This window comes from Vulpes vulpes, chromosome 13 (genome assembly GCF_048418805.1).
Source record: "Vulpes vulpes isolate BD-2025 chromosome 13, VulVul3, whole genome shotgun sequence".
NCBI lineage: Eukaryota > Metazoa > Chordata > Mammalia > Carnivora > Canidae > Vulpes > Vulpes vulpes.
The window spans coordinates 46343967-46366095 of NC_132792.1; the positions used below are offsets into that span (position 1 = coordinate 46343967).

A 22129-nucleotide genomic window follows, 5' to 3' on the forward strand; every position below is an offset into this window, starting at 1 on the left:
AGAAAACAAACTGATGGTTATTAGAAGGTAGGTGGCGGGGAGATGGGTTAAATAGGTGGCAGATATTAAGGACAGCATTTGTTGTGATGAGCACTGGATATTGTGTGTAAGTGATATAAATTCTACACCTGAAACTAATATTACACTGTGATTTAAATAAAAACTGGAGGGCAGCCCCGGTGGCCCAGCGGTTTAGTGCCGCCTTCAGCCCAGGGTGTGATCCTGGAGATGTAGGATCAAGTCCCACATCGGGCTCCCTGCATAGAGCCTGCTTCTCCCTCTGGCTGTGTCTCTGCCTCTCTCTCTCTCTCTCTCTCTCTCTCTCTCTCTGTGTCTCTCATGAATAAATATATAAAATCTTTAAAAATAAATAAATAAATAAATAAATAAATAAATAAATAAATACGAATTTAAATTAAAACTTGCAAAACATGTCAGTTGATCCATGCAGCTCAAACTTGTGTTATTCAAGGGTCAACTGGTTTTTTATAAAAGCATATGATAAAGGACACAGATGAGCACCCAGATGGAACAAATTCATCGGGCAAGGTATGTGGTAAGTGGTACAGAGCCCCCATGCCTCCTCTAGGCTTGCCACTCAATCAGCACCTCCATTAACCAACTCTGAAACTCCCTAAACCCCATGCTTCTGGGTTTTTATAAAAAGCTTCGTTACATAGTCATGACTGATTTAATTATTGGTTATTAGCAACTGATTCAACCTCCAGCCTCTTCCAGGAGGTCAGGGGGTGGGACTGAAAATTAGAACCCTCTAAATACATAGTTGGTCCTCCTTGGCAATCAACCCTTACAGTCACCTTATTAACATAACATTTATCACTTCATCGTTTAGGAAATTTCAACAGTTTTAGGAGCTCCCTTACAGAAATAAGGACAAAGACCAAATATATATTTCTTATGAAACACAGTATCACAGAGTGCTACTGGCATTTTGGATAGAACAATGTGCAGGATTTTACTGCACACTGCACTATTTAGAATGACTAGCCCTACCCACTTATTATCAGTGTCATCTCCTGGTCATTATGACACTAAAAATGCCCCCTGGGAAAGGTGCTGCCTCAGGTGGACAGTCTTGTTCTAGACAATTGGATATAAGTGCATGCACTTTAGGTAAAATAACATTAATAAGCACACGCTGAATTACAAGCCTCCAACTTGTTTACAACCTATAAAATAAATGCAAGATTCCATCTGTCTCTGCCCACCTTTTCTGCTACCACTGGATTGACAGTGCCAATTGATGGTCATCAGTAGAAGCTGTTCAAAATAAAATTGACTTCATTCCAGATAAATATTTGTAGAATCACAGTTTAATCTCTTTTATGTGTGCATACGCCATATTTTCAAAGTTCTTCTCTCCTTTCTCTCCCACACTTTATTTCCTTAACAATAAAAATCACCTATATCTTTATAACATAATTCTTATGGCAAAAAAATATGTTTATACATGATTTGGCAGCAGAATTAGCAAATACTCTAAGAAAAAGAATGATAACACATTTTGAAATAAAAATAGTTATAATGAAGAACCAATCATTGTCAATAGACTCTAAAAGCCTTAAACTTGTCCAGGAGCCTCCTTAAAATAATTTCTTTTGTGTCTATCAACCTCTAATACCCTAGTAATTTAATGTATTTTACCTTAACCTGAAGTAATGAGAAAGAAACAATTACTGAATGGCATTTTTTACATTTTAATTAATTACTATCATTTTAATGATATCATTTTCATCTTTTTTAATGTAAAAGTATAAAAAATAAAGATACTGTTTGGGAAAATTGGGTAAAATTAATCATCTGTAAATTGAGGAGTTTCCACTAGACAATTTCTTTTTTTTTTTTTTTAATTTATGATAGTCACAGAGAGAGAGAGGGGCAGAGACACAGGCAGAGGGAGAAGCAGGCTCCATGCACCGGGAGCCTGACGTGGGATTCGATCCCGGGTCTCCAGGATCGCACCCTGGGCCAAAGGCAAGCGCTAAACCGCTGCGCCACCCAGGGATCCCATCCACTAGACAATTTCTGAGTTAACTTCCTGTTCTACAATATGTTAACTCTATACTGTGTCTGTGGGGAAATGATGCTAGGTAGGCAACCTAAAAAAGGAGCTTGGGCTAAAATCTACTTATGAGTTATAATCTCTGTAAGTATAAAAAATATATAGCATAACTACATCTATATTTGAGAATAAGTGATTATATATTAGTACTATTAAAAACGAATAAGTATTCAACTCTATATCCAGTCACAAAGCTAATTGTTTGGCAAGCAACTATTCTTACACAAATGCACAAATGCATATGCATCATAATTGTGTTTGTCTTTTATAGTTCTAAATTCAGACATGCTTAAAGCTTTTGTAAGAAATTACAAAAATAATTGGCCACATTAGAAAATTTAGTTGCAAACATGTAGCTTCCTGTTTGTTTATTTGAAATTTCGGAGAGCATACATTTCCTTTTAAACCATATTACTCTGTTTATTACTAAGTAAATTGAACTTTAAACATAAAAGCTGACTGATCATAAAGTACTTTGACAAAGAGAAAAAATCTCCAAAGTACAGAATGTCAAACCAACAGAAGCTGCTTTAAAAATAATTAATTAATTAATTAATTAATTAAAGAAATTTTTAAATGATTAGCTCTCTACACAATTCTAAAAAAATAAAGGGGCACTTGGGTGGCTCAGTCAGTTAAAAATCTACCTTCAGCTCAGGTGATGATCCCAGGTCCTGAGATCCAGCCCCACAACAAACTCCCTGGGGGTCTGCTTCTCCCTCTCCTTCTGCCCCTGCCCTTAATGCTCTCTCTCTCTCAAATAAATAATATCTTTTTAGGGACGCCTATATGGCATAGTGGTTGAGCGATGGGCTTCAACTCAGGGCATGATCTTAGAGCCCAGGTATGGAGTCCCAGAAAAGAGTCCCACATCAGGCTCCCTGCGTGGAGCCTGCTTCTCCTCCCTTTCCCTCTCTGTGTGTGTGTCTCTCATGAATAAATAAATAAAGTCTTTAAAATAAATAAATAAATAAATAAATAAATAAATAAATAAATAAATAAATAAAATATTTTAAATAAATAAATATCACACTATAAACATGTAGCTATCCTCTTAATCAACAGATAGAAAACCCATATACATTTTTAAAGCATCAAGAAGATATTTATTTCTACTACATATCAGAATGTAACTCAATTCAAAACATTGAACTCTATGCCTAATGTCTAGGGGAGGAAGCAACAAAATAAACAAATCTGCTCTCCTGGAACATATAGTCTCCTAAGATGAAAAATCCTGTATCCAAGAATTTAAAATTCCAAAGTGACATCATTCCTCTTGTTTACACATTTTTTCTTTCACTTGTGATAAAAAAATATTCCAGAATAACATACTAATATACTGCCTTTATTCTCAGAGAAGAAATATCAGACACCAACTGACTGACCACATGCATTTGGACAGCAGTCACCACACAGTGGGGCTTCCTTTTTACAATTTACATATATACGGACACACAGGCATAAGGGTATAAAATGCAGTGAGAAGAGTTCTCATATGCCCAGGTATGGGACAAGAATAGCTCCAACAGCTAGGATTGAGCATAGGGTAGAGGCAGATGGGAAATGGTAGAGAGAAGCAGCTGCCCCTCCATCCTCCTATCCTGGGCCAAAGAAAGGACAACTATAAGAAATATTACATATGTATGTAAATAAATATTTATTATACATATAAATATTTATTTATATATATAAATTTATAGTCATATAAATATATATGATTAAATATATAATCAAACCCTTGGTAAGTTATATATAAAATATATAAATACTATACATAAAATATATATAAATATATATTCAAAATATTAATAAAATATATTTGAAATATATTTAAATATTTACCATTTAAAATAATATATAATTATTTAATATATTTTTTTTAATTAATTTTTATTGGTGTTCAATTTACCAACATACAAAAAAACACCCAGTGCTCATCCTGTCAAGTGTCCACCTCAGTGCCCGTCACCCATATTTTAAATATATATTAAAATATTTTAATTTTTTAAATAAAATATATTTTAAATATATAAATATATAATAAAAATTTTAAATATATAATACAGATCTTATATATATTTTTTAAATATATAACATATATTTTAAGGAATAAATTATAGTAATTATATGCTATATAATATAGTAAATATTACATATTACATATAATATGTAATCAAACCCTTGGTAGGTTTCATGTTTGAAAATTTACGTATTATATATATAATATATAATCCAACCCTTGGTAGGTTTCATGTTCAAAAATTTCAATTCTTGAGTCATTTAACTCTTTCTTTTTTTATTATAGGAGAAGAATATTTCATTGGTCATTTTTAACATAATAAATAAATAAATATGGAGGAATATGTTTTTCTTAAATCTCTTTGCAATTTTTTTAAAAGATTTATTTATTTATTTATGACAGACAGAGAGAGAGAGAGAGAGAGAGAGAGAGGCAGAGACACAGGAGGATGGAGAAGTAGGCTCCATGCTGGGAGCCTGACGTGGGACTCGATCCCCGGACTCCAGAATCGCACCCTGAGCCAAAGGCAGGCGCTAAACCCCTGAGCCACCCAGGGATTCCCTCTTGCAATTTTTTGAAATCAATTGAAAGCTTTATAATTCTGGAAGCATTCAATGTATATATTTCTGATAAACTGCATAAAGAAATCTCAGTGGGAAAAAGGACCTGACTGCCAAGTCATCATTCATTTGTTGTAATTTATTTTCTTACTCTAAAAAGATATTAATTTTTCATGTCTATGTTCATATTTGTAATCATATGTATGTAATCTTTTTCTAAAATATAAGGCTAGAATCTAAACCTAAAACTAAGCAAAATACATACATAGGTACTCTAAAACATGCCGTGTCCCAGGCCCCTAGTGTACACAAAAGAAAACATCCAAGAAATTCACAGGATTTGGTGTCTAAGAGAAGGCACAGTAAATGTGAGACTTAATAAAAGGAAGTCAGGCAGGACAACCAGACTGGGCTTGGAGCAGCTGATTGTCTGATGAAATACTACTCTTTGGAGGGATTTATCACACCTGGAAGATGAAGGCTGGTAAGACTTATGTAGAATGGATACTTTGGCAGATCCACATCTAAATAATTCAACCTCTCTTACTTTGATCACCCAAGGTAGGTGAAGAGAGGTTTAGAAACATGTTTAGGATTTTTTTGGTGTTTGTTTTTTATGTCTGTTTTAAAAAGCAAAAAGGGAAAAAGACATTCAGCTCCAAAGCTTTAATTTGCTTTTTATGTGTTAGCAAAGGGACCAGCATATAAAACAAACTCAACAGTTAAAAACTTGGATAAGTCTTTTTGAATAGCAATAATAATTTTTAAAAACCATTTATATAACTCTATGTGCCAGATGATGTTTACTCTATGTATGTTATCTTATTTAATCATCTTAATAATAACTCTATAAAACAGGTGCTATTTTTATCTCCATTTTTAAAATAAGAAAACTGAAGTAAAGAGAAATTAAGTAACCAATCCAAGGTCATACATTCAGTAAGTGGCTGATCCAGGATTCAAACAAGGTGACATGATTTGAGTGCATGCAGTTTATTCTTCACCCTGTGCTGAAAAGCACTGAGAGGGAAGAGGAGGCATAAGTGCATAGAAAAAATAAAAATCATTCTTGGGAAAAACCCAAGGAATATAAAAGAAGTATGTCCTCCTTCCTTTCTCTGAAAAAGAAGAAATGACAAGATTGATGAAGATACAGAAATACTTTAAAATCAGAAACACAAGAAAATTAAAAACACCAGAAACAACAAGTGTTGGCAAGGATGTAGAGAAAAAGAAACCCTCCTGCATTGTTGGTGGGAATGCAAACTGGTGCAGCCACTGTGGAAAACAATACAGAGTTTCCTCAAAAAATTAAAAATAGAACCACCTATGATCCATTACACTACTGGGTATTTACCCAAAATATATAAAAACACTAATACAAAGGGATACATGCACCCCTATACTTATTGCAACATTATTTACAATAGCCAAACTATGAAGCAGCCCAAATGTCTGTCAATAGATGAATGAATGAAGATGTGGTAATACACACACACACACACACACACACACACACACACACAGTGGAATGTTATTCAACCATGAAAAAAAATGAAAACTTGCCATCTCAACAACATGGATGGAGTTTTAAGAGTATAATGCTAAGAAAAATAAGCCAGAGAAGACAAATACCATATGATTTCACTTATATGTGGAATTTAGGAAACAAAACAAATTAACAAAGATAGAAAAAGAGAGAGACAATCCAAGAAACAGTCTTAACTGTAGAGAACAAACTGATGTTACCAGAGGAGACATGGGTTGGGGAAGGAAATAGGTGATGAGGATTAAGAAGTATATTTATCATAGGGCAGCCCCAGTGGCGCAGTGGTTTAGCGCCGCCTGCAGCCCAGGGTGTAATCCTGGTGACCTGGGATTGAGTCCCATGTCGGGCTCTCTGCATGGAGCCTGCTTCTCCCTCTGCCTGTGTCTCTGCCTCTCCTCTCTCTCTGTGTGTCTCTATGAACAAATAAATTTTAAAAAAGAAGTATATTTATCATAAACAAACAATAAGATGTGACTTACAGTTTATTTATTTAGAAGACCTTATTTATTCATGAGAGACACAGAAAGAGAGGCAGAGACATAAGCAGAAGAAGTAGGCTCCCCACGGGGAGCCTGATGTGGGACTTGATCCCAGGACCCCCAGACCATGCCCTGAGCTGAAGGGAGACGCTCAACCACTGAGCCACCCAGGCACCCTTAGAGACAGTTTAAAGTAGAGAAAGTCTGTACACTTAGGGCATTTTCTCAGTAGTCCCATTAGAGATGAAAATGAGAGAGTTAGGAAACTGATCTGTAAGAAACTAACAAGTTTTATAATTTCAAAAACCCAACCTGGGAAACAGAGTTGGCAAGACAATCATTTTTTTTTCAAATTCTATCTTCAAGGATCACATATCTTAGGAATCCTGAGCTTTGAGCCCTAATATTTCCTAATTCTTTGGCTCCAGTATTTTTCCAGTACATAGGCATCTCCTATGTGCTGCTAAAGCACTTATTTCACTCTGTCTTTGTGTTTTCAACCATTTAAAGCTTTCTTCACTTATGACTATTTTTCAAGTACTAGAAAGGGCCCAGCTAGGGATGAATTATGTTTGCTTCACTCTCAATTGTTTCCTTAAAATATAACATATATTCTGCCCCTTTCATCTGGAGAAATAACCTCCAGGTTTTCAAATATTTTTATATATGTGGTAAATCAAGTACCGATGGAGGGAACAATAGTTTACTACTATACTTTATCCATAAAATAAACATGTTTATATTCATTTGAATGCTAGAAAAAGAAATGCATGAGTAACTTGCCTGGATTGTAATCCTCTAATATGACACAATGCATTCAACTGGCCATAATCAATGTACTTAGACATTTTCAACCCTGAAAAAAAATCAATTAAAACTGAGTAATTTTCTATAATCTTATCAACCAAGATTGTAAATAGAGTTTAATTCCAAAGATTCATCATAATAAAAGAATTCAGTGACCATGGAAGTGAAGTATTATAGTCATTTTTTTAATTTAAAGATTATTTATTTATTGACAGAGAGGGCAGGGGATGGGGAGCAGCAGAGGCAAAGGGAGAAGCAGGCTCTCCGCTAACAGAGAGCCTGAAGCAAGGCTCAATCCCAGGACCCAGGAATCATGACCTGAGCTTAAGGCAGATGCTTGACCAACTGAGTCAGCCAGGACCCCATCAGTCTTTGATATGCAAGCAGAACTGAATAGATAGGACTGATTAAATAATAGAACAAAAGAATGTAATTTTTTTCATTGATGTCAAATCTGGTCTGACATTATTTTCCTGGAGTTTATATGTTCATAAAATGTCCCTCCTCTTGAAGTAAGCTTTTCAGACTCCCCATCCTATACCTTTTGAATGTGAACTGACAATGTCATAACAATTCAGAGTTTTCTTGAAAACAGTCCCTGTCTGTCTTCTGTCTCTCTCTCCAGAATACTACTAAGTTTTTATTCGATCCCATGCAGGCCCATCTTTGGCTAGCCCCTTTTCAGAGCACCTTCCAATATCTGGATTCAGTTTGCAATTCATCTGAGGTTAATGTGTAAGCAAATCACCAATATGGGAGCAGAAAGATAGTAAACATAGGCAAGAAGAAAACTAATTGCAATTCTCCTTCAGTACCAGAAAGAACTGATATCCTTCAAGGGAGATGAAAAGGAAAATAGAGTATTGAGTGCGATAAGCATCGTTACAATGATGGGCACTCACATCACAGGTCCTTTCCTTTCTCCAGGAGAATGCATGCTATTAGAAATGTTGTAAAACAGAAAGCAGTAATAAATACCAACATACACATTATTCCTTCCCTTAGTGAAAAGGTATTGAAAAAAACCAGCAGCTTAATGTACTTCTAAACTTTTTTAAATGTATTTATTGACCACATCGAATAGAATTTGACATGCCAAAATTTATCAATTTTAATTTCAAATTACTGAATTACAAAATGACATTTCATTTAAGCCTTTTTTGATCTAAAATTAATCATCGATAACATATACCACATTTTAAACATGAAATTGAAATAAAAGAAATTGGGACACCTGGGTGGCTCAGGGGTTAGGCATCTGCCTTTGGCTCAGGGCGTGATCCCAGGGTCCCAGGATCGAGTCCCACATCAGGCTTTCTGCATGGCGCCTGCTTCTCCCTCTGCCTGTGTCTCAGCCTCTCTCTCTCTCTCTCTCTCTCTCTCTCTCATGAATAAATAAAATATTTTTAAAAAATAAAAGACATGTAAACAGAAAACTGGTTGCTATCCACCTAAACCATTACCATTTAATAAGCCTGAAAACACTAATTACATGATTTAGGTATTCTCTTACCTATATTATTCAGTTAAGTCTTAAGAATCAAAAAATTACCTAATTGTATTGTAGCAACATATGGAATACTTATTTTAAATGAACCAAGTTATATATAGATTTTTATCAAAAATATTTATAAGTATACTCATATAATTCTAACATAAAATATTATATAAAATCTCAATTATAGTATATTTTTAGATTGATAGACTTAGAAAAGCCTTCTATGAAGTACTGCTTTAGTCCAATCTAAAAACAGGATCAGAAATAGCCCTGATGTCTAGTATGGACAGAAAAAGGGGATGGTTGCCATAGATATTTTTTATAAAGTTCAAGGTTTGAGAAATCCTGGCTTAAAGGGGGGATTTTTAAGGTAAGTATCTTCATCCTTCAGTTAAAGTAACTTACAAAAAAAAAATACAGGGTACATATTATAAGACTAAGAATTGTTAGCAAAGATAGAAAAATTGAGAAATCAACCTGCCTGAGAAAAGCTATAGCACTTGAGGGGTAAGGCTTTGTGCTAAACATGGCACAGCCAATTAAACTCAAAACCAGAATAGCCTATATATTAAGTACAGCCTCGAAGGACACTTTACAATTCACCAAAAAATTTCTTAGCTGATTTTCATTTCCAAGAGGTATTTGTGACAAGGGACTTTTTACATGAAGGATGTTGAACAACATAATGGATTTTGTCTTTAAAGCAGTTTCGTTAAAAGAAAAAAGCCAATAGATTTCAACATGAAATTGTAACCTTGTAGAGACCAGAAGTTGAGCTTTTCTGGTGATCAAATTTAATACCAGAATAAAGCCTAAGGAGTTCCAGAGGGACTAAGTTTCCATTTATTTTCCAGTCTTGTTTTCCCTCATGAATATCTTAGCTGGGCTTTTGACAGTAGAGAGGGCTTACCGTTATAATGGGGGTGAAATCATGAATTTTGACCAGTTTGTTTGAAAGAAGATTAGAAGCTGATATAAAAAAATAGTTACAAAGTAAATCCTAAACTAGTAACAAGGAACAAGAAATTCAGGGCACAATTAAAAAAAACAATTTTCTCTACAAATATAATGCTGACTATACATTATTAAAAGAGAGAAACTAAAATCCAATGTGTTATCTGAGTGATACATTAGTGATCTTTTGTTTATATGTGTTAATGTCTGTCCAGGAGTAGATATGTATTTTTGTATTTGTGCTGAGGAGGCAATTATGTATGCTTTTGTGGGAGTTATAAAAATTGTTAAAAATGAGTCTCATAAGTGTTAAAATAAAATTAAACTATTTTCCCCAATAAACTTTCCCTTAAAAGTTGGATACCCCTTGCAAAAAGCTAAGAGGAAGCAATAGAATAAGTGAAGCCTTAGAAATATGTAAATGCAAAACCACTATTTACTAGAAGATTAGGCTTATTGGAGTGGTTACTGAGCAAAACAAAAGAGATGGACAGCACAGCCAAAGAGAAAATGTGATGATGACCATGTGGAATTATCAGGGTATGGTTAGCTGGAAAACAGAAAGCTAAGACCTCTTCAAATGCACTTGCAGGACACACTCTAATTACTCATCCAATGATAAGTAGAACTTTGCTTAACACAATATTCAGAGCACAAAGAAGCAGTTCAGCAACAATAGCATCAGAAACATTATCAACACATTTTTTTATGGTAAGAATGGCAGTACTTATACCAATAAGCAGGAGGATGCTAGCAAAGGATTAAAGTACAGAACATGGAGAAAATAAAGGATACATCAGACATTTAAGAATGACTAACTCTATGTAATAGGATAAGTCACCTGGTTCTATGCTTTTAAGTTTAGATCTGTGTTAATAATAGGGAATTAAACATACCTACGTTGATGATTAATAGTGTATTTGTTTCAGGCCACCTGGGTGGCACAGTTGGTTAAGCATCGAACTCTTGGTTTAGACTCAGGTCTTCATTCCAGGATCATGAGATCGAGCCCCACATTAGGCTCCTGCTCTGCATGGGGTCTGCTTAAGTTTCTCCCTCTCCCTCTGCCCCTAGCCTGCTCTCTTCCTCTTTCTCTCAAATAAACAAATCTTTAAAAAAAATAGTATATTTGTATTTCAACTAATATTGTTTTCTAAAATACCAAAGTTAATTCTCCCTCAAAATAACATTAATTAAACGTGAGGAATCTGAAAAATGTCAGCTAAATAAACCATAAGGGGCAAAGGAATAGTCAAATCAAGGATTTCCAAAACTTAAAGATGACTTACAACATGGATAATTACACACATGGGCTTATATTGTCTGAGTGGATTAAGATGTTAAAATATACATATGTTAACTCAGAAGGGATGAGAAGAGGGGAATATTATGCAACAAATTATCAAAATAACTTCCCTTTATAGCCAACATTTTTAGAAAAGTAATCTACATTCATCTTTATTTCCTCAACACAATTTTAGTTCTTCACTCATTATAATTTATCTTCCACTTTCATTATTCATTAAGATTTGTTTCATTTAGAGTCTAGGACATCCTGTAGTTGCCAGTCCAAAAACTTTTTTCAGTCTTCCTTGCACTAAACTCTGTGTGACATCTGACACTGGTGAAGCCTACCGACGAGGTTTCTGTGACACTATTCTCTCCCTGCTTACTTCTTCCTCATTAGACTGCTCTACTGACTCATCTTCATTGTTCATGAATCCATTCTCAATCCCTCTATCTTCTCGATTTGGATTCTTTTTCTGTATGATTAGGATCCTTGAATCAATCTCTCCAGCATAGAACTCTAATCTCTCTCCACTAATATTCACATGAAAGTCATCCTTGAAAATCAAAATCAAGATAACAAAAACTTTACTTAAAATCTCTTTTACGGACGCGTGGGTGGCTCAGCGGGTGAGCGTCTGCATTTGGCTCAGGGTGTGATCCTGGAGTCCCAGAATTGAACCCCACATCGGGCTCCCTGCAGGGAGTCTGCTTCTCTCTCTGCCTATGTCTCTGCCTCTCTCTGTGTGTCTCTCATGAATAAATAAATAAAATATATATTTTTTAAAAATCTCTTTCAAACTGCTTTCCCTCAAAAAAAAATCTGGTCTTTCTCATCAACCTTAGGGTCCTAATTCTATACTCTCTCCTTCAGGACCAATGTGTTATGAAGCCTGTCAATTCTACCTTTTTTGAAATGTATCCTAAATGTCTTTGAAATATGTCCTTTCCAATCGTAAGGCCAGGGCCACCAACCCTCTTATTGTGTGCACACTAAAAAGGAGTACCTTTCACATGCATGCAACATGTATTTTGTTTCAGACGCATTCTGAGTCTCAATTGCACTACTCATCTGCTCTACTCCAATAACCTCCTATCTATTCTCCCTGACTCAAACTTCTTCCTTTCCAACTGACCCTTTATATTACTATTACAGTATTTTTTTAAAATTCCAATGTGATTACATAACTTTCTTGCTTTAATCCTTCCAATCCTCTACAGACTAAAGTTTAAATACCATGTACAAATACAATGCCTTTTATAATCATATCCAATTTAGCTTCTATGGCTTCATCAGACAACACCACCTATGTTCATTCCCCTTATCCATCCCCCTACACACACAGGTCCAAATGTCTTTCAATAGCACAAGTTCTGGTTACTCCATGAATATACTTTCTCCCTTCAATATGATATTCTCTTTGGTTCTTTCTCAACTTAAAAAAATCATCCATCCATTTAGATAGACCTCAGAAATCAACCTGTGACATGTTTAAAACTTCTTTTCCCTAGGAAAAAAAATAGTTGTATCTTCTATTATGCTCTTATAGTACCCTGAAAATAGTTACATTATAGCAAGCACTATCCTTCTTTAGAACTTTTTCATTTATACCTAATGTTTCTTCCAACTTATCATTAACCCCTGACGGCAGGGTCCACTTCCTACTCATATACAAAACACAGGAATTTATCACAGTTCTTGGATCTAAGTAAATATGTGTCAAATTATAATGAATAAATAAGAAGAATATGGATCCAATATGTCAGGTGATGGTCAATTATATATAAGAAAATAAATCACGGAAAAATAATGAGGGCAGAAAAAATGAAAATAAAGTTGTCTTTCAAAAATATGGCAAAGAATAAATCACCAAATGCTTTTAAAAACACATAAGGCACACGTACATACACACACCCTTCCCCTGGTAGGTTATCATACTTAAAACATTTCACCTTTCTTCTACATAAGATTAAAAGATCACAGGCAGCCCTGGTGGCTTAGCGGTTTGGTGCCGCCTTCAGCTCAGGGCGTGATCCTGGAGACCCGGGATTGACTCCCACATCTGGCTCCCTGCATGAAGCCTGCTTCTCCTTCTGCCTCTCTCTCTCTCTCTCTCTCTCTCTCATAAATTAAAAAAAAATCTTTTTAAAAAATCTTTTAAAAAAAGATTAAAGATCACATCAATGTCATTTGGGGGCATTAAAATCTCACCATGAGCAAAGAGCCCACTAAATAACATAGTGTGAAAAGAGGAAACAATTTTGATCTTCATTAAAACTGTTTACCAGACTCTTAAATATAGAGAACAAACTGAGGGCTGCTGGAAAGGAGGTGGGTGGGAAGATGGGCTAGATGGGTAATGGGTATTAAGGAGGGCATTAAGGAGGGAAGAGTAAAAACAGTTGATGAGAAAGTATTCAAAGTTAACATACAAGAAAATTTAGTCTGTCCACTGTACCAGCTTACTCCCTACTGCTCTTTTTTTTCAAGCAAGTGATGAGCACTGGGTGTTATATGTAAGCAATGAATCATTCAATTCTATACCTGAAACTAATATTACATTGTATATTAACTAATTGTAATTTAAATAAAAACTTGATAAAGGAAAAAAATACTGAACATTTATCATATTTCCAAACTACAAACTGAAAAATAAAGCTAAACAGTGTAGTGTCAATAAACTATAAAAGACATACAGAAGCTCATCTTGTTGGCAGAAATAAGCAGAGTTCTCTAAGGACGGTGGTATAGACCTAAAAAATACAACCAATGAAATATTACTTAAAATGGGAAGTTCTTGAGACTTAAACTAAAGAGAACCCAAAGCCCATGACATATATGGAATGTAGAGCTGAATAAGGATTCCACATATACCCATATTTTTTAAAGAATCAGGTTGTTGTAGTGGTAGGATGACAAATGTTAGGTGGCAATCAACACAGAAGCAGCTTGTCTCAGTCACTGAAGAGAAATAAATAGAGGCCAAATCAACAGCATAAGGACTACAGTCAATGATATTGTAATAGCAATGTAACAGGACAGATGGTAGCTACACTTGTGGTGAGCATAGCATACATAATGTATAAACTTGTCAAATCACTAAGTTGTACACCCAAAACTAATGTAACATTATGTGTCAACTATACTCAAATTTAAAATAGATGCCAAGTCACTACCAATAAACCTTTGGAATATGAATTATGACAGTAGTAATCAGAGATATATCATTTAGGGAAGAGTAAAGAACAGAGTTGATGAGAAAGTATTCAAAGTTAGCATACAAGAAAATTTAATCTGTCCAGTGTACCAGCTTACTCGCTACTGCTCTTTTTTTTTCAAGCAAGTAATCTATTCAAAAAATAACCACCATTCAATAATCTGGATGCTAGGCAACATACCCTTATGGGAAATTGTGAAAGACAATGAGAAACAATTAAGTTATCAAATAAAAATTAAATAATATGCATCAGAAGAAATAGTGGGAGTGGGGAGAAAGCCCTCACCAATCATACATGCACGCACACACACACATCCTTGGTGAAAGAAAAACAAAGAGCTACATGACATTAAATACAAATAAGGCAATAGAAAGAAATTACAAATAAACAGGCTATATTTAGGAAGAGAAACAAAATTCTGACAAAACTTACATTAGGAATAGCAAAAGTGGCACTATTTAAGAAAACATAATCAGAACATAACAGCTAACTCATTCAAATAGAGAAAAGAAAAAGAGTTATAATGATAAGCAAAGATAGAAAGTAGATACTAGGGATGCCTCTGGGTGGCTCAGTGGTTAAGCGTCTGCCATCAGCCCAGGGCATGAAACGGGGCTCTGGGATGGAGTCCCACATTGGGCTTCCTGCGGGGAGTCTGCTTCTCCCTCTGCCTGTGTCTCTGCCTCTCTCTCTCTCTGTCTCTCTCTGTCTCTCATGAATAAATAAAATTAGAAAGAAAAAAAAAAAGAAACCAGATACTATATGTGAAAACTTTTTCTGAATAAGAAAGCAGAAACAATGGCACAGGGAAAAAAATGCTCAAACATATAAGAACACTTTTCTCAAAGATATGAATATGAAGAATTAAATACCGTGACCCAGAAATAGAAAGAGGAAGCATAATATATGATTTACAAAGAGACCAGATATTCTAGATGCTACAGGATGAATAAGTAAATTTTACCATATTTTGAAGATAAACAATTATTTCAATACCCAGCGAAAACTCTGTGTGGCCTTAATCTTCTCCATAACAAAGTCCTGGCAAACATTAAGACAAATCAGGAGGTGAGGGGTATATATAATGAGTTTTATTCTCCAATAAAGGTAATAAATAACTGTAAGACCTCAGAAAGTATAAAGAACCATAAGGCTTCTTTGAAAAATACAATGTGATACACATACAATTGAAGCTTAGATATTATGGACACTATTCTAATAAAGAGTAGGTATTGGGGATCCCTGGATGGCTCAGTGGTTTAGCACCTGCCTTTGGCCCAGGGCTTGATCCTAGAGTTCCAGGATTGATTCCCACTTCGGGCTCCCTGCATGGAGCCTGCTTCTCCCTCTGCCTGTGTCTCTGCCTCTCTCTCTCTGTATTTCATGAATAAATAAATTAAATCTTAAAAAAAAAGAGTAGGTATTTTGTAAGTCTTAACACAAATAATAAATTCTTCATAAATTCTAATGAAGAGGGTATAAATAGTAATGAGTAACAACTTGAAAGTTTCAGCAGAGAAGTGAAAGTATAAAATATATTTGTACAAATACTCTCACATAGTAAATAATCAGTATTTACAGTTTTAAAATATTTTAAAATAATGGGACATTAATAATAATATTTGAAGGTATGAATGCAACTAGTCAAAGAGTAGACATTAATATCCTTACTAATCAAATTATGATATGAAGAGGGAAATTTTTCTCATTTAATCCTAGACTGTAAATATTCATTGTCTAAAGTCGATAAATGAAGAAGTACAGGTTTAGGTACGGACTCTATTAAGTACTTTTTTGTTCCAAATTATATGGCATTAAAATTCATAAAGCAAAAGTTTCAGGAATAAATGGAGACAAAATAACTTCCATAGTAATTTTCTTTCCTTCTTATCTACAAATTAAGTAAAAACTGAATCACTGAGGATATAAATATAAATTACATAATTAATGATATATATTAAACACATATCAAATTTATTCTTAAATAAAAGAGCATATCAAACCTGAAACTATAAAATATTGAGAAGGCAAAAATACTGAATGTTTTCATGAACCTATTGTATATAACTAAAGTCTTTCTCCAGAGAAAATGCATTCCCCAAAATATTTACATTACAAGAAAAGAGAAAAAAATAAAAGAATTAAGCATTTTGATTCAAGAAGTTAGGAAAAGAAAAATTAAAATAAATAAAATAAATGCAAGGGAAGAAAACAGAAAATCAGAAATTAATTTGTTTATAAAGCAGAAAAAACTATAGAAAAGTAAATTCAAGAGAGTCTATGGCACCCAGAAACACATAAAGTGGCATCACATAACAAAGTAAGATATATCCGAGTAATTCAAAAAAATTTCAGTCACAATATATACCATATAATTCACCACAATAAGTCAACATTTAAAAATTAATAATCTCCACAGATACAGAAAAATAATTCAATGAAAGTATTACTTTTAAGTAATTTAATTTTTAAAAAGCTTCTTTTTTTAATCTGATGAGTATATCAAGCCAAAAGAATCATACTTAATGTTGAAAAACTGTAAGAAATAACATAAATTCAAAAGCAAGATAAAAACATCCACTGGTGAGACACCTGGGTGGCTCAGTGGGAAGGTGGAAGGTGAAAGGTAAGTTGTTACAATAACCAAAACCAAGATGTGAAGGGCATCCGTGTGTGGGGGGGAAGGTCTGTGCAGGGTATTGTAGGCCAAGGAGAGTGAGGAGAGCAGTAATTAGAGGTGAAAGGGGGAAGGGATCTGCCAGTGCTGATGTTCAACCCTTGATGGGGATGAGGGGACAATGAGTAATGGAAGATTGGCTACATACAGGGAACTGATGAAAGGTATTAAAGTTAATTGGAGCAAAGTTTCTTGCTTCGGAGAAGGAAGTTACAAGTATAGAAAGTGAGAAGACAAAATGAACCCTATAGTGTTACATTGCAATTAGAATAAATTGGTATAAACTCATGGTTTTCAATATACATAATTGACATGCAAACAAACATAAATGTAAATTTTTATTTCTAGGATGTGTCCACTGAGAGGGCCGGAGAGTAATGACACCCTCAGATCTTGACTTGTAAATACAATTCTGCATTAAAATGAGCCAGGTCTCCTTGGGAAAATGGCTGATTCTAGGACTTAGATGGGAAAAGCAGAAGATGAGCCTGAAAAATCTTATTGTGTCAGAAAGCAAGAAAATGGTTAGATCAACATGAAGGCATTTCCAGTGGCCAGATTGTGAACAATCTGGGCATCAAAATATATAATGATAACTCTTTAAAACCCTTTGAATAAACTAGGAAATCATAATTTTACATTTATCTATTTAACATTTTATGAAAATTGAATATTTCTAAACTTTCAAAATACTTCCTCATAAAATACTTAATTACAAAAGGGAAAAGTAAATTCACTGCAGAGAAGTTCCCCAAAGAATCACATTAATCAATTGATTAAAGTGAAATCATGTGCCACCTGATAAGATGGAAAGAGAACATAGAATCACAAAGATATGTGCCTTAAATCTAATAATGAGGAAAGATCAGAGAAATCAAACTGAAGTATATTCTACTAAATAGCTGGTTTGTAATCTCCCAGCATTAAGGCCAAAAAAAGCAAAGAAAAGGGAGAAACTATTCTAGTCTAAGCAGAGAAGACAAAACAGTGAAATACAACATGGGAACAGTGAAATACAACATGGGATTTTAAATTGGATCTTTTTACTATAAAAATCATTATCAGAATAATTGGTTAAATTCAAATGAGAGGGTCTAAGAATCAGATCACAGTATCTGTAACTGCTAATTTTTTTTTATTTTGGGGATCCCTGGGTGGCTCAGCAGTTTAGTACCTGCCTTCGGCCCAGGGCGTTATCCGGAAGTCCCGGGATGGAGTCCCACGTCAGGCTACCTGCATGGAGCCTGCTTCTCCCTCTGCCTGTGTCTCTGCCTCTCTCTCTGTGTGTGTCTCATGAATAAATAAATAAAGTCTTTTAAAAAATGTTTTTTAATTTTGATGGATGTATTGTGATTATGTAATGAGTATTTCCTTGTTTTTAAGAAATACATACTAAGATATTTAAGGAAAATGGAATGTCAAATAGCTCTGAAAAAATAAGTTTCTTTATATTAAGCTTAAAACATTTGTTAAATTGTAACAATGTTTCAAACTTCTAAAATTTTATTTTCAAAAATTTAGTAACTTTCTCATATGATGACTTAGGTAGTTAGTAAATATGAGAAAAAGATATCATTCATAATAACAGAGAAAAAAAGGATAAAATGCCCAGAAATAAATTTTACTGTGGTATAAAAGGACACTTGTAAAAACTGGAAACAGGAAGGTTGAATGTTATAAAAATACAAGTTCTTGAGTAGGAATATTCAATATCATAAAGACATCAATTTTCCATAAATGAATCTTTAACACATTTCCAATTAAAATACCCATATGTTTATTTGCTTAAAAATCCCAAATATTTCTAAAGGTCATATTGAAAAATAAATGTAGAAGAAAAGGCTGCAAAAGTCCTTTTAAAAAGAGTAATCAGTAAAGCTTAATCTTACCAAATACTGAAATATATCACAATGCTTCAAAAATTATAATAAATCAATACAAATTGGTAAGTGGGAAAAGTAAATAATAGTTTCCAGAAATAGATTCAGAATGCATATGAAAATTTAGCATACAATAAAAACTGGTATTTCAAATTAGTAGGAAAAAGACATTACTCAACAAATCGTGTCCAAACAGTTGATTGGTCCCTTTGAAAATTACTAAGTTGTAGCCATACATCACTATTTTAAAGTAAATTTATTCAAAAATAAATTCCAGATGCACCAAATATTTAACAAGCTTAATATTAAAAATAAAACTATATAACGAAAGAAAGCATGGAAGAATTATTTTTAAATCTTAGCAAGGAGAAAGGCATTCTAAGTGAGAATCGATAACAGAAGACAGAAACTACACAAGCGATCTAAAATGTTTGTATGACACAAAAATCATAAACATGAAAAAACATAAACTGAGAAGATACCTGTAAAGTACAAGACAAAGGGCTAATTTCTTTTATACACAAAGATTTTTTTGAAATAAGAGGAAACATAAACCTCAATGAATGGACAAGGGAGATAGATATAAATAAATAGGCTATTCACATAAATATACATGATTACAAATATAGGAGAAGATTCTAAACCTCACTCTTAAAGAAATGCAAACTCACAGAGCAATTAAAACTATCTCCAACTAATTTGTTGGAAAAATGTTTGTTTTATAATGCATGATATTAGTGTAAATGTTGTGAAATAGAAAACTGCATATACTCATGGTGGGAGTAGAAATTAGTGCAACCCCTTTGGAAGACAATTTATTAATAGTTATCAAAATTTAAAATGCACACATCCTTTGGCCTTGCAGTTCTATTAATACACTTGCTTAGCAAATCAAGAACATCGTATAGGGTGCTTATTTTATTTTAACAGCAAAATTAACTAGAAACAAATTCCCACTGTATCAGGAAGGATCTAGCTATTAAGGGGCCAGTAATTTCAATGGAAAAAAAAAGATACAAAAAATTGTCAGATATTAGAAAACTGAAGAGACAAAAAGGGAGCAGAAAATCATACAGAAAGCATCTACCACCATTATTTTTGCTGATGAAGCAAATGGAAGAGGGTTGAATTATTAAAATTTAGAAGCGGGGAGCAATGGTCCTTAGAAGTTGAGATCTGGACCTCTGAGGACAGAGCACCAGCAGCTGGAGCTGGATTGTTGAGGGGGTGCAATGAAGCTATTTCTGGGAACACTGGGAAAACTGCAAATGAAATTAACTGCTGCTGCTGGAACAAACAGGCACTGCTTGGGTGAAAAAGACATTGCTGAAGAGACACTCACTAGGAGAAGCAAACCAGAAATAGAAAACAAAAGGATAAACACTTTCCTTAGCTTGCTCCTGTCATCCAATCTCCTTTAACACCTGCTATTGACAGACCCTAACAGGAAGCCAGCTGGCTTCCTGGGAAAAAACTGGTTTGCAGAGCCTCAGCCCCAGCATCACAAAGCAGAATGTACAGAAGTGTGAGTTTAAAGGTGAGCTACAATAGGTTAAATAGCACATCCATCCATTAGTAGTATTTTGGTATATTCAAATAATGATATATAATATAGCCACTAAAATGAATAAGGTAAATATCTACATATTGACATGAAAAGGCCTCCATAAAACATATTAAGTGAAAAATAAAGGTATGAAATAGGGCTAATGCCCTACTATATATATTGAAATAATATAAAATATATTTTAATATTTAAAATATTAAAATTTTAGTATTTAATGTTAAAAATATTTAATAATATGTACATACATATTTACATACTTGAATATACATGGAGATTTTCAAGAAAAAAACTTGTGTATTTTTTTTATTGGAGTTTGACTTGCCAACATATAGTGTAACACCCAGTGCTCATCCCATCAAGTGCCCCCTCAGTACCCGTCACCCAGTCACCCCATCCCCCTGCCCACCTCCCCTTTCACTACTTCTTGTTCATTTCCCAGAGTTAGGAGTCTCTCATGTTCTGTCTCCCTCTCTGATATTCCCTACTTGTTAAGAAAAAATATTTTTTCATTATAGTTAATTCTGAGGGTAAGATTAGGACTATAGGTTAGAAGGAAGACTCACTCAACTTTTCAATATTCTCTTGTGCCTGAAGCATATGTTACTACACAATAATTTTTACGAGACCTACTTACCAAAATTCCCATAAATTGTGTAAGATTTGTTGATGCTTCTGCTATTTACTTATCACCTGCATGATAGACATTGGGGATACAAAGACATTTCAAGGATAACACTTATCTCCAGATACTTATCTATTAAGAACCATAACCCTAAGGCACACATGTATGAGGTAACTAACATGAAGTTAAAAGGTGATAAGAATAATATAAGGGGTATAGAATAAGTACCAATGGAGTTCAGAAATATGCAAGACACTACTTCATACTGGAGAGGCCAAGGAGAGTCTTTGCAAAGATTAAAATAGAGCAAGATAGACAGGAACTCCAAGAGGAAACATTGAGCTAAAGCACGAGAGTATGATGAAGACTCATGGAGTAACTTTCTCCTAATGTGGAAACTCTCCAGCTCTGATCTCTAGAGACCAGATAAAGGTAGACCTATCAACCGGATAGCTAGGTAACATTATAACAATGTCATTATTATAACAATGACCCCTGATTGGTGAGTTGCATCTAGACTAAGAGAAACAATAGATGATCTACAAATACGTAATGGAGAACCACTAAAATGGGCATCCCTGACTATAGTAACTCTTTTTTATTAATTTTTTATTGACGTACAGTCGACGCAGCTTGGAGGCTTTTCAAAAAGTTACAAATAAAAATAACATAGATCCAATAATTCCACTATGGGTATTTATTCAAAGAAAACAAAAACATGAATTTGAAAAGATATATGAGCCCCTATGTTTATTGCAGCATTATTTACAATGGCCAAGATATGGAAACTAGAGTGACTCTTGTAACTGAAAAGTTCCTTATAGGAAACTTGGAAAGAGTGCCTATGGAATTTTTTTTATAAGAGATGTTGGTTCCTGTAGGTCTTTTAAGTCAGGAAAGTTCAGCACCTGCCCTATGTGATTC

The 22129-nt window shown here is 34.1% G+C and overlaps 1 protein-coding gene across 1 annotated transcript in view; it reads right to left on the reverse strand.

Annotated features, from left to right (window-relative positions):
• The window catches only part of CNBD1 (cyclic nucleotide binding domain containing 1), a 352114-nt gene that overhangs the window by 322581 nt on the left and 7404 nt on the right, over window positions 1–22129 (reverse strand). Inside the window, exon 2 of the mRNA XM_026014282.1 lies at window positions 7478–7550. Within this exon, the coding sequence (XP_025870067.1) occupies window positions 7478–7550 (73 nt within the window). The remainder of the gene's footprint in view (window positions 1–7477; window positions 7551–22129) is intronic.